The sequence below is a fragment of the Symphalangus syndactylus genome, chromosome 18 (genome assembly GCF_028878055.3).
Source record: "Symphalangus syndactylus isolate Jambi chromosome 18, NHGRI_mSymSyn1-v2.1_pri, whole genome shotgun sequence".
Taxonomy (NCBI): Eukaryota; Metazoa; Chordata; class Mammalia; order Primates; family Hylobatidae; genus Symphalangus; species Symphalangus syndactylus.
Genome location: NC_072440.2, coordinates 92359243 through 92373688, shown reverse-complemented (window position 1 = coordinate 92373688; position 14446 = coordinate 92359243). Strand labels below are relative to the sequence as shown.

The 14446-nt window shown below is 38.4% G+C and overlaps 1 protein-coding gene across 4 annotated transcripts in view; it reads right to left on the bottom strand.

Moving 5' to 3' along the window:
• Window positions 1–2017: 2017 nt before the first annotated feature.
• WDR35 (WD repeat domain 35) overlaps window positions 2018–14446 on the bottom strand; it is an 80762-nt gene continuing 68333 nt past the window's right edge. For 2 of the 4 annotated variants that reach the window (XM_055252395.2, XM_055252394.2), the window contains 2 exons: window positions 5831–6071; window positions 2018–5505 (listed from right to left, as the gene is read on the bottom strand). In XM_055252395.2, coding sequence (XP_055108370.2) covers window positions 5355–5505; window positions 5831–6071 — 392 coding nt within the window. In that variant the 3' untranslated portion in view covers window positions 2018–5354. The remainder of the gene's footprint in view (window positions 5506–5830; window positions 6072–14446) is intronic. The other 2 variants (XM_063622797.1, XM_063622798.1) reach the window with 1 other exon arrangement.

Here is a 14446-nt window from a genome sequence, read left to right as displayed (position 1 = left end):
TTGTTTATACATTCACATATTATATTAATGGATATTTGGTTTCTTTCTAGTTTCTGTCTACTATAAATAAAACTTATGTACATTTGCATTCAAGTATTCTTGTAAATGTGTTTTGATTTCTTCTGGGTAAATTCCTAAGAGTGAGATTTCTGGGTTCTATGTTAAGTGTATATTTAAATTTAGAAGAAACTTCCAAACTTTTCCCAAGTGAGTGTATTGTTTTGCATTTCCATCAGCAATGTATGAGAGTTTCAGCTGTTCTATACCCTCACCATTTCTCTTGTCAATTTTAGCCATTGTAGTATGTAGAAGCATCTCATTTTTTTCTAAATCTCTCTCAATTTTACTACCTAGAAATTTAAACTCTGCCAAAGAATAAATTAGCTAAATAATTTTTTGTTTGTTTGTTTAGACAGAGTCTCGCTTTGTCGCCCAGGCTGGAGTGCAGTGGCACAGTCTTGGCTCACTGCAACCTCTGCCTCCCAGGTTTAAGCGATTCTCCTGCCTCACCCTCCCAGGTAGCTGGAACTGCAGGCACCCACCACCATGCCTGGCTAATTTTAGTATTTTTAGTACAGACAGGGTTTCACCATATTGGCCAGGCTGGTCTCGAACTCCCGACCTTGTGATCCGCCCACCTTGGCCTCCCAAAGCCTTTTAATGTCTACTTTCTTTTAATTTTAAAGAAATCTCTTGAGAACAAATACTGATTTTGGTACGAAGAAACCAATTATACAAATTTCTTCAGTGTCCCTTCAGTTTTTTTCATCTCTTAAATTCAACTAAAATATAATTCTATTTATAAAGATCAACTAATTTTACTTTCTCATCTATACTGTTATGTATTTTTGAAAATTTCTGCCATGAACATTTTTGCTTTATACATATATATATACACATATATATACACATATATATATACACATATATACACATATATACACATATATACGCATATATACACATATATACATATATACACATATACATATACATATATACACATATATACACATATACATATACATATATATACACATATATACACATATATACATATATACACACATATATACACATATATACGCATATATATATACACATATATATACACATATATACATATATATACACATACATATACATATATACACATATATATACATATATATACATATATATACACATATATACATATATATACACACACACACATATATATATATATATATATTTTTTTTTTCGAGACAGAGTCTCGCTCTGTCACCCAGGCTGGAGTGAAGTGGCGCTATCTTGGCTCACTGCAAGCTCTGCCTCCTGGGTTCATGCCATTCTCCTGCCTCAGCCTCCCAAGTAGCTGGGACTACAGGTGTCCGCCACCACACCCGGCTAATTTTTTGTATTTTTAGTAGAGACGGGGTTTCACTGTGTTAGCCAGGATGGTCTCAATCTCCTGACCTCGTGATCCGCCCGCCTCAGCCTCCCAAAGTGCTGGGATTATAGTCGTGAGCCACTGCGCCTGGCCTGCTTTTTATATTCAAAAAAGCAGTAAATATTAGTTTCTTAGAGAAAAAAATGAATTGAGAAAATGATCTTTAAAATAGACAGTAGAGGCAATATAATATTCCTATTTTCATTTTGAAACTGAGTAGAAAATCTTGGAGCTACAACATTATCACATTTAGCATTCTTTATTTTCTCTTATAGGTCTAGTAGGACATAATTTCCTTCATTCCTAAATGAGAACTCAGCATGACCATTAAGGAGTAGTTCACAGCAACCTCCAATATCTGACATTTGCCTAGTGCCTCTGGAAGGTTGTTGGGGTTTTTTCCCCCTTGTTTGGTAGCAAAAGTGGTATTGTATATCTATTGTACCTCCTGCTCCCTTTTCCCCTTCTCCACTCTGGAGCCCAATACCCTCCTAACCAACCCCCATCAGAATACTTAAATGAAGACAAAGCAAACACCATGTTCTCCATAAGTTATAGATAAAGAAAACGTGGAATAAACACAAGTTATTTTTTTCTTCAATGTTTATTATTTTCATATTTTTTCACTTAATACTACATAAAATCTTAGATCTCAGCTCTCGGAATACAGAAAAATAGTTTCAAAGTGTATTTTAGCAAAACAATTTATAATGAAATTAGCATTTGTGAATTAAGCATGTCAACATTACTGTGTTGCTTGTTAGGCATACTGCTTATTTGTACAGCTTTATCAGTCAGTTCCATCATTTCAATACCTTGGCCCACCAAACCACTTTGAAACATGTAATTAAGGGCAAGTTTTATAATAAAAAAACAACTTGGCATTACTCAGTGGGAAGTCAGTACATGTTTTTTGCAAGGAGAACAACATAACTGTTTAATGATGCTGTCTTCAATATACTGTCTAATTCTGTTTATGCAACTTCTCACCAGGTAATTGTTTTTTACGGTCAATTTTGCTTTTCTTTGTCCCCCTAGTCAAGGGAGAGTTTGTTAGTGTTGTTATCTGGAAATTTCCTCATGTCGAATAAAACCAACTAGATCGACTCATAATATAGGTGTTTTCTCTAGTACCATTTACATACAAGACAAAGGTCCCCAAGATATTATGGCAGATTATTAAAACTTTCACAGATATAGATACCAAAGAGGCATAAGCTTTTACAAAAGTAAAAAAGATGTGTCTGTCTATATACATATGCACACGCACGCGCGCACGCACGCACACACACACACACACACTCACACACATATACATATATGATAATTAGGTCCACAAGGTATGAGAGGTTGTTTTTAGAGATACTGGTTTCTGGATGCAACTGAATTAGAAATATCAACTAGATATTGTTTAAATATCAACTAGATCCAGCAACTTAGGATCTACCTGGAATAATTCGTTGGTGAGAAAATTCTAGGGCTCAGGCAGCACGGAATTAGCAGGAAATGAGAAGGCTCCAAAAGAGAGTTTCCAAAGTTAGGTGAAGACTGAGGAGTCAACAGGTGATCCTAGAATTAAAGCAAATGAAAGTGTAACCAACAAACCGCAGTAAGGGGCTAGAGGCACGACAATCGAATGAATTCTCAGCTGATTCCTGAGATAGGAAAGGGAAAGAAGAGATACTCAAGCATTAGACCATGGACTAAGAATTGCAACACTGACCAAACTGTCCTGCAGGAACCTTTCAGACAGGCAGAGCTAATAAGCGTGCCATCCCTACAACCCTGAACATTGCTCTTTCCTTGATGAAGCAGAGAATAGTCTCATCCCTAAAAACAGAAAGTCCTGTGGAAAGATGTAAGTTCAACAGGAGATGTATTGCCTTAGACAGACTTCTCTGTTAGGATGTGATTTTCTGATTTGGGGAAATTTCCCATTCTGGTATAGGACAAATGAGAAAGCTGGAATTCATTATGTTACATTTAGGTAAGTAAGTTAGTAACTTAGGAGACATCTTAGGCAAAGTTAACAGAGCATGTATGTGTGACCACAGATAGAAAGGAGCAAGAGATACCAAATATTCATGAAGCACTAAAAATATGAAAAGTCACAAAGATACCAAATATTCATGATACACTAAGTATGCATGAGACATATAAAGCCCTCAATATGTGTGAGAAGCTGATTCAATTACCCACTGGCAACACTCATTCTGGCCTGTACTTACCCAAGAAATACAATAAAATTCATGACTGCTCAGCAGACTAATAGGCAAGCTATTGCTGTGGTCAAGTGTACCTGCCCCTGAGACCCTTCTATAGAGCAAGTGTACATCGTTGGCCTCAGGCACATTTCATCTGATTAAGTCATCTGGCTCAAACGGCCACTCTGGTCCTCTTTGTAACCCCACTATTAGGGGAAAGCTTATGTGACAGAATGTGAGTCAGGACATAAAAACATTACATAACCCAGGATTCAGGTGTTGCGTTCTTTCCACTCCACTGGCACGTTACACTAACAGTGTTAATCTATCATTGCTTTCTCCTTGTTCCTCACTGTGTATTGCAAATTGGTTCAATAAACCAATGTATTTTGAGAATTTTTATTTGGTTTGTAAGGCTTTCTGTTCCATGACCTCTGGAATAGCTTGCGAGATAGTGTATTTAGAGGCTACCATTGTACCGAAGTAATTTTCCACGAGGCGCACGAATAGAGACAGAGACCTCAAAGACTTCTGGTCTTCTCTTTTTATTTAGGCCAATGAGCCCACTATCTATCCGAAGCTCATCTACGCTATAAATCTCTTCTCATAGCTCACTATTCCCAATCTGCAACATGCTGAACTTGTCTCTGTCTCTACAAGACAAAAACATATGAGATTGAGAAAGTGTATTGTAGCTGCAATAACAAAGTTGCGTATCTCTATGTATTGCCTCTACTATACGTAAGCCAAACCTCAATAAAATAATCTTGATGAAATAGTGCAAAGGTCTGGTCTTTAGCCACAAAATGGGAATTCATGAGAAATAAACAGAGAACATTATTAGCTATATAAAAGACATAAGAAATGATCCATTACGGATCACAACTGTTTATCTTTCAAATTAATAATAAGTGAAAACAGATGCATATCAAGAAAGAATCACTCCCTCAACAATACTTGTGTAAATTAAGGGTCCAGCTTAGTGACAATGTTTCAACAGAAGCTATAACTACAAAATGGATATTTTTGTTTCCCAAGTTATTTTCATTATAAATAGAGCCAAGTTTGCTGCACAATCATATGAAAGTGTAAATTCCAAATGCCATCTCTTGAATCAGACTAAAAGGACAGGTTTTAAAATAGAAGAATAGGGCTATTAGAAACAATTCAGATTGTAAAAAATGTCTTAAAATGCCATCGCTTCACTTCTGAAAATATAATAAAGAAGACATTCGACACTTATTTAATTAAATACGGCTACAGAGAAAGCTCATTTCATTATTACAATTGTTTAACTTCCTTGTAACATGGGTTATAAAAATTCTCTAAATTCAACTTTGCCCCACTCCCATGCTTCCCCCACTCCCTACTCCCTTCAAGACTTTTTAATGAATTCAGTTACCTTGACACTGTGAGAAAAATATTTATTTGGAATATTTCTATGGTATCATGTAACCAAATACAAGATAGACAAAAGAGAGAGGGAGAGAGAAAATATGGTTGATTTTCATACATTTATATGAAAATCAGCCTTATTATTTCACAGTTGTATTGCCATAAAAATTATTTTATTAACATATATTTTGTGCAAAAATTCAACTATAAATGAGGCTGATTTTCATACAAAACTCACAGAAATAAACCTTATTACATATACAGCATATAGCCATGTATATATGCCACATATATTTTACAGTTATATACAGTTTATCATTCCTTTATCCCACTGGACTATGGCATAGGGGGCAGAAGGTGTAGTGGCTTATTTCCTGAGCAAGGACACCGTGCTTGCATACACTGCACATCCAGAATGGATACTCAGTGATTGGGCTTCCTGTGGCAACGCATGTTGGCAGTTTCCCTTCTCCACTGTAAAACAAGGGGAGAAACAATTCATTATACTTTAAAACTTCTCATTAGTCTAACTTTATTTAATACACTTAAAAAAAACCTAAAGAATAAAAATTCTGAGATTAACATCAAATACTTCATTTAAAAAAGTTTTTTCAAGAAAAAACCTTTCTTACAATGACAAAATAAAGCATGAATACACTTGTAAAAATAAAATAGGATATAATGTTAATGTGAATTGCTTCAAAATTTAGTGCTTTAATTCCTACATTAAACATTGTACATCTAGAAATCCAAGCTTCTAATAAGATAGAATGACATCCACTAATTAAAATTAGCCTACCCTTCCATAAGGCTGTCCAATTCAGGTATTCTGTTATCTTTTGGAGTATGTTTGGTGAAGATTTCTAAAGCAAGGTCTTCATACTGCTGTTTCTGTTCTGAACTGAGGGTCTCTAAAGATTCAAGTTTAATGAAAGCTTTTGAACAAGTCCCGAAGGCTCTGCTGGCACATGCGCAGAGTGCTAGCAGAGAGTAGATCTCCACAGGAGAGATGATGTCTTCATAGTCTTTCAGGTGAAGAGCTAAGAAAAACAGGGCAATTGGGGTTTTTTAAAATAATTATTATGATATCATGAACATGCAAAAGGAAGAATCTAAGGTGATTTCATTGAACTTGCATGAACGAACTGAAAGCAAACAGTGTTGAGAGATGGGAGCAGTAAGAGGAGGAACTAGGCTACACGATATCCAAGGTTCTGTGGAGCTGGGTAACAGCTCATCCTGTGAAAAGAACCACCACCAAATGCTGCACATGGCTGTGCCAGCTCAGAAATACACACACACACACACACACCCACACACACACACACACACAGACACACAATTTTGGTGTCAAAACATCCACCTTTTCTTCAATTTATGTTAGAAATTTCTGTGGCACCTCAGAAAAAGCAAATGAGTATTATACTATGTTAGTCATAAACTGCAAGATAATACCACGTTTCCTTTTGTTAAAAAAAAAAAGCAAAAAAAATAAGCAAAACAGTATAAAATAATATGCTTTTTTCTTTGTGTTTCTTTGGACAGATTATTGCTTTTGTATTACTGCTTTTGTCGTTTGTCTCACTGAAACAATAGGATTTTGTGAAAAAGTGAAAATGAGTCTCCAAGTTGTCAGTTGAGACAATTCAAGTTACAACATCTTATTTGTAATTATACTGGAGATAAAAAAATCTTTCTTTAAAATGCGCTGTAGACTTGGGCCTGTTGGGGGTGGGGGTCTAGGGGAAGGATAGCATTAGGAGAAATACCTAATGTAGATGATGGTTGATGGGTGCAGCAAACCACCATGGCACACGTACACCTATGTAACAAGACTGCACATTCTGTACATGTACCCCAGAACTTAAAAGTATAATTTAAAAAAGCAGACTTAATATTAGATTTAATATTAAGACAATATTAGATTTATAACCAATTTGTATCTTTTTCTTCTCTAGACCTTGGAATCTTAAAAATACTTTCTTATAGTATATCAAAAACTTTATAAAACAAGTTTAAACAATATATTCATATGTTTTACAATCAGAATCCTATAAACTGGTTGTGGGGTCAAGTATTTACAACAAAGTTTAGTAGAAGAAATGTATATAAAATGTAATCACTCAGCTACAATAAACAATATCCTCTAATTTCATATCCAAAGCATAATAGGTTTAAGGGTAATAATTTACAGGTCATACATTGTTTCACATCGTTTTACCACTGACAAAAAAAAAAAATTAGGCATATAGAGATCTTCACCCAGTAGGTGAAGCATCTCAAGTTAAAGATCTAATTGTTCTTTTAAATCTAGAAATGGTGTATAAATTGAATATGATACAGTTATTTTAAACAGTGTATAATTTATGTCACATTATTAGTTAAAACTAAATGAAGGTCAGTTATAAAATAAATACAAAAATAAAAATAATTTTTATATGTAACTAATAACCAATTAGAAAAAAAAATTTACAACCTCATTAATGACAACAAAACTAGGAATAAACTGAAAAATAAAACTTTAGAGCTAGCAAAAAGAAAACTACAAATCTTTAGAAACACAGATACACAAGTGATTTCTAAAATGGATGCTTCTGACAAATATCACATGTTCTCACTCATATGCGGGATCTAAAAACGTTGACCTCGCAGAGCATGCAGTAAGCCAAGATTGTGCCACTGCACTCTAGCCAGGGCAACAGACTGAGACTCCGTCTCAAAAAAAAAAAAAAAAAAAAAAGTTGGCCTTGGCTGGCAAGATGGCCAAATAGGAACAGCTCTGGTCTGCAGCTCCCAGCAAGATCGATGCAGAAGGTGGGTGATTTCCACATTTCCAACTGAGGTACCAGTTCATCTCATTGGGACTGGTTGGACAGTGGGTGCAGTCACCTCACCCTGGAAGTGCAAGGGGATGGGGAAATCCCTCTCCTAGCCAAGGGAAGCCATTAGGGACTGTACCGTGCACTCCGGCCCAGATACTGCATTTTTAACACAGTCTTCGCAACCTGCAGACAAGGAGATTCCTTTCGGTGCCCACACCACCAGGGCCCTGGGTTTCCAGCACAAAACTGGGCGGCCGTTTGGGCTGACACCAAGCTAGCTGCAGGAGTTTTTTTTCATACCCCAGTGGCGCCTGGAACACCAGCAAGACAGAACCATTCACTCCCCTGGAAAGGGGGCTGAAGCCAGGGAGCCAAGTGGTCTGGCTCAGCAGGTCCCACCCCCACAGAGCCCAGTAAGCTCAAGATCCACTGGCTTGAAAGTCTCGCGGTTAGCACAGCAGTTTGAGCTAACCTGGGATGCTTGAGCTTGGTGGGGGAAGAGGCATCCACCATTGCGGAGGCTTGAATAGGCGGTTTCGGTTTCACCCTCACAGGGTAAACAAAGCCGCTGGGAAGTTGAAACTGGGCGGAGCCCACCCCAGCTCAGCAAGGCCCCTGCAGCCAGACTACCTCCTCTCTGGGCAAGACATCTCTGAAAAAAAGCCAGCAGCCCCAATTAGGGACTTATAGATAAAACTTCCACCTCCCTGGGACAAAGCACCTGGGGGAAGGGGTGGTTATGGGCGCAGCTTCAACAGACTTTCAACGTCCCTACCTGGCAACTCTGAAGACAGCAGCAGATCAACCAGCACAGTGTTCAAGCTCTGATAAGGGTCAGACTGCCTCCTCAAGTGTGTCCCTGACCCCCATGTATCCTGACTAGGAAACACCTCCCAGTGGGTCCCTGACCCCCATGTATCCTGACTAGGAGACACCTCCCAGTAGGGGCTGACAGAGACCACATACACGAGAACGTTGGCTGGCATCTGACAGGTGCCCCTCTGGGACAAAGCTTCCAAAGGAAGAGGCAGCAATCTTTGCTGGTCTGCAGCCTCCACTGGTGATAGCCAGGCAAACAGGGTCTGGAGCAGACCTCCAGCAAACTCCAGCAGACCTGCTGCAGAGGGGCCTGACTGTTAGAAGGAAAACTAACAAACAGAAAGGAATAGTATCAACACCAACAAAAAGGATGTCCACTCAGAGACCCCATCCGAAGGTCACCGACTTCAAAGACCAAAGGTAGATAAATCCATGAAGATGGGGAGAAACCAGCACAAAAAGGCTGAAAATTCCAAAAACCAAAACACCTCTTCTCCTACAAAGGATCACAACTCCTCACCGGCAAGGGAACAAAACTGGATGGAGAATGAGTTTGATTAACTGACAGAAGCAGGCTTCAGAAGGTGGGTAATAACAAACTCCTCCAAGCTAAAGGAGCATGTTCTAACCCAACGCAAGGAAGCTAAGAACCTTGAAAAAGGGTTAGACGAATTGCTAACTAGAATAACCAGTTTAGAGAAGAATATAAATGACCTGATGGAGCTGAAAAACACAGCATGAGAACTTCGTGAAGCGTACACAAGTATCAACAGCCAAACTGATCATGCAGAAGAAAGGATATCAGGCATTGAAGATCAACTCAATGAAATAAAGCAAGAAAACAAGATTAGAGAAAAAAGAGTGAAAAAAATGAACAAAGCCTCCAAGAAGTATGGGACTATGTGAAAAGGCAAAATCTACGTGTGATTGGTGTACCCGAAAGTGATGGGGCGAATGGAACCAAGTTGTAAAACACTCTTCAGGATATTATCCAGGAGAATTCCCCAACCTAGCAAGGCAGGCCAACATTCAAATTCAGGAAATACAGAGAACACCATAAAGATACTCCTCGAGAAGAGCAACCCCAAGACACATATTGTCAGATTCACCAAGGTTGGAATGAAGGGAAAAAATGTTAAGGGCAACCTGAGAGAAAGGTCGGGTTATCCACAAAGGGAAGCCCATCAGATTAACAGTGGATCTCTCGGCAGAAACTCTACAAGCCAGAAGAGAGTGGGGGCCAATATTCAACATTCTTAAAGAATTTTCAACCCAGAAATTCATATCCAGCCAAACTAAGCTTCATAAGCAAAGGAGAAATAAAATCCTTTACAGACAAGAAAATGCTGAGAGATTTTGTCATCACCAGGCCTCTCCTACAAGAGCTCCTGAAGGAAGCACTAAACATGGAAATGAACAACCAGTACCAGCCACTGCAAAAACATACCAAATTGTAAAGAGCATCGAAGCTATGAAGAAACTGCATCAACTAACGGACAAAATAACCAGCTAGCGTCATAATGGCAGGATCAAATTCACACATAACAATATTAACCTTAAATATAAACAGGCTAAATGCCCCAGTTAAAAGACACAGACTGGCAAATTGGATAGAGTCAAGACCCACTGGTGTGCTGTATGCAGGAGAACCATCTCACGGGCAAAGACACACACAGGCTCAAAACAAAGGGATGGAGGAATATTTACCAAGGAAATGGAAAGCAATAATAAGAAAAAAAAGCAGGGGTTGCAATCCTAGTCTCTGAAAAAACAGATTTTAACCAACAAAGAGCAAAAGAGACAAAGAAGGGCATTACATAATGTTAAAGGGATCAATGCAACAAGAAGAGCTAACTATTCTAAATATATATGGACCCAATAAAGGAACACCCAAATTCATAAAGTAAGTTCTTAGAAACCTACAAAGAGACTTAGACTCCCACACAATAATAGTGGGAGACTTTAACACCCCATTGTCAATATTAGACAGATCAACAAGACAGAAAATTAACAAGCATATCCAGGACTTGAACTCAGCTCTGGACCAAGCGAACTTAATAGACATCTATGGAACTCTCCACCCCAAATCAACAGAATATACATTCTTCTCAGCACCACATGGCAGTTATTCTAAAATTGACCACATAATTGGAAGTAAAACACTCCTCAGCAAATGCAAAAGACAGAAATCATAACAAACAGTCTCTCAGACCACAGTGCAATCAAATTAGAACTCAGGATTATGAAACTCATCAAGGCTGGGCACAGTGGCTCACGCCTATAATTCCAGCACTTTTGGAGGCCAAGGTGGGTGGATCACGAGGTCAGGAGATTGTGACCATCCTGGCTAACACGATGAAACCCCGTCTCTACTAAAAATACAAAAAATTTAGCCAGGCGTGGTGGTGGGCGCCTGTAGTCCCAGCTACTTGGGAGGCTGAGACAGGAGAATGGCGTGAACCCAGGAGGTGGAGCTTGCAGTGAGCCGAGATTGCGCCACTGCACTCCAACCTGGGTGACAGAGTGAGGCTCTGTCTCAAAAAAAAAAAAAAGAAAAAGAAAAAAAGAAGAAACTCATCAACACCACATAACTACCTGGAAACTGAACAACCTTCTCCTGAATGACTACTGGGTAAATAATGAAATGAAGGCAGAAATAAAGATGTTATTTGAAACCAATGAGAACAAAGACACAGCGCACCAGAATCTCTGGAACACATTTAAAGCAGTGTGTAGAGGAAAATTTATAGCACTAAATGCCCACAAGAGAAAGCAGGAAAGATCTAAAATCGACACCCTAACATCACAATTAAAAGAACTAGAGAAGCAAGAGCAAACAAATTTAAAAGCTAGTAGAAGACAAGAAATAACTAAGATCACAGCAGAACTGAAGGAGATAGAGACACAAAAAACCCTTCAAAAAATCAGTGAATCCAGGAACTGGTTTTTTGAATACAACAACAAAATAGATAGACCACTAGACTATGAAAGAAGAAAAGAGAGAAGAATCAAATAGATGCAATAAAAAATGATAAAGGGGATATCACCACCAATCCCACAGAAATACAAACTACCATCAGAGAAGACTATAAACACCTCTATGCAAATAAACTAGAAAATCTAGAAGAAATGGATAAATTCCTGGACACACACACCCTCCCAAGACTAAACCAGGAAGAAGTCGAATCCCTGAATAGACCAATAACAAGTTCTGAAACTGAGCAGCAATTAATAGCCCACCAACCAAAAAAAGTCCAGGACCAGACGGATTCACAGCCAAATTCTACCAGAGGTATAAAGAGGAGCTGGTACCATTCCTTCTGAAACTATTCCAAACAATAGAAAAAGAGGAAACCTTCCTTAACTCATTTTATGAAGCCAGCATCATCCTGATACCAAAATGTGGCAGAGACACAACAAAAAAAGAAAATTTCAGGCCAATATCCCTGATGAACATCGACGCGAAAATCCTCAATAAAATACTGGCAAACCAAATCCAGCAGTGCATCAAAAAGCTTATCCACCATGATCAAGTTGGCTTCCTCCCTGGGATACAAGGCTGGTTCAACATATGCAAATCAATGAATATAATCCATCACATAAACAAAACCAAAGACAAAAACCACATGATTATCTCAATAGATGCAGAAAAAGCCTTCGACAAAATTCAACAGCGCTTCATGCTAAAAACTCTCAACAAACTAGGCACTGATGGAACGCATCTCAAAATAATAACAGCCATTTATGACAAACCCACAGCCAATATCATACTGAATGGGCATAACTTGCAAGCATTCCCTTTGAAAACCGGCACAAGACAAGGATGCCCTCTCCCACCACTCCTATTCAACACAGTATTGGAAGTTCTGGCCAAGATAATCAGGCAAGAGAAAGAAATAAAGGGTATTCAATTAGGAAAAGAGGAAGTCAAATTGTCTCTGTTTGCAGATGACATGATTGTATATTTAGAAAACTCCATCATCTCAGCCCCAAATCTCCTTAAGCTGGTAAGTAACTTCAGCAAAGTCTCAGGATACATAATCCATGTGCAAAAATCACAAGCATTCCTATACACCAAAAACAGGCAAACAGAGAACCAAATCATGAGTGAACTCCCACTCACAATTGCTACAAAGAGAATAAAATACCTAGGAATACAACTTACAAGGGATGTGAAGGACCTCTTCAAGGAGAACTACAAACCACTGCTCAAGAAAATAAGAGAGGACACAAACAACTGGAAAAACATTCCATGCCCATGGAGAGGAAGAATCAATACCATCAAAATGGCCACACTGCCCAAAGTAATCTATAGATTCAATGCTATCCCAATCAAGCTACCATTGACTTTCTTCATAGAATTAGAAAAAACTTTAAATTTCATATGGAACCAAAAAAGAGCCCGCATCGCCAACACAATCCTAAGCAAAAAGAACAAAGCTGGAAGCATCACACTACCTGACTACAAACTATACGACAAGGCTACAGCAACAAAAACAGCATGGTACTGGTACCAAAACAGATATATAGACCAATGGAACAGAACAGAGGCCTCAGAAATAACACCAAACATCTACAACTATCTGATCTTTGAGAAACCTGACAAAAACAAGAAATGGGGAAAGGATTCCCTATTTAACAAATGATGTTGGGAAAACTGGCTAGCCATATGCAGAAAGCTGAAACTGGATCCCTTCCTTACACCTTATACAAAAATTAACTCAAGATGGATTAAAGACTTAAACGTAAGACCTAAATCCATAAAAACCCTAGAAGAAAACCTAGGCAATATCATTCAGGACATAGGCATGGGCAAAGACTTCATAACTAAAACACCAAAAGCAGTGGCAACAAAAGCCAAAATAGAAAAATGGAATCTGATTAAACTAAAGAGCTTCTGCACAGCAAAAGAAACTATCAACAGAGTGAACTGGCAACCTACAGAATGGGAGAAAATTTTTGCAACCTACCCATCTGACAAAGGGCTAATATCTAGAATCTACAAAGAACTTAAACAAATTTACAAGAAAAAAATAATTCCATCAAAAAGTGGGTGAAGGATATGAACAGAAACTTCTCAAAAGACGACATTTTTGCACCCAACAAACATGAAGAAAAGCTCATCATCACTGGTCATTAGAGAAATGCAAATCAAAACCACATTGAGATACCACCTCACACCAGTCAGAATGGTGATCATTAAAAAGTCAGGAAACAACAGATGCTAGAGAGGATGTGGAGAAATAGGAATGCTTTTACACTGTTGGTGGGAGTGTAAATGAGTTCAGCCATTGTGGAAGACAGTGTGGCGATTCCTCAAGGATCTAGAACTAGAAATACCATTTGACCCAGCAATCCCATTACTGGGTATATACCCAAAGGATTATAAATCATTCTACTATAAAGACACATGCACATGTATGCTTATTGCAGCACTGTTCACAATAGCAAAGATTTGGAACCAACCCAAATGCCCATCAATGATAGACTGGATAAAAAAAATGTGGCACATATACACCATGGAATACTATGCAGCCATAAAAAAGGACGCATTCATGTCCTTTGGAGGGACATGGATGAAGCTGGAAACCATCATTCTCAGCAAACTAACACAAGAACAGAAAACCAAACACCGCAGGTTCTCACTCATAAGTGGGAGTCGAACAATGAGAAAACACAGACACAGGGGCAGGAGATCACACACCGGGGCCTGTCGAGGGTGGGGGTGCTGGGAGAGGGATAGCATAAGGAGAAATACTTAATGTAGATAGATG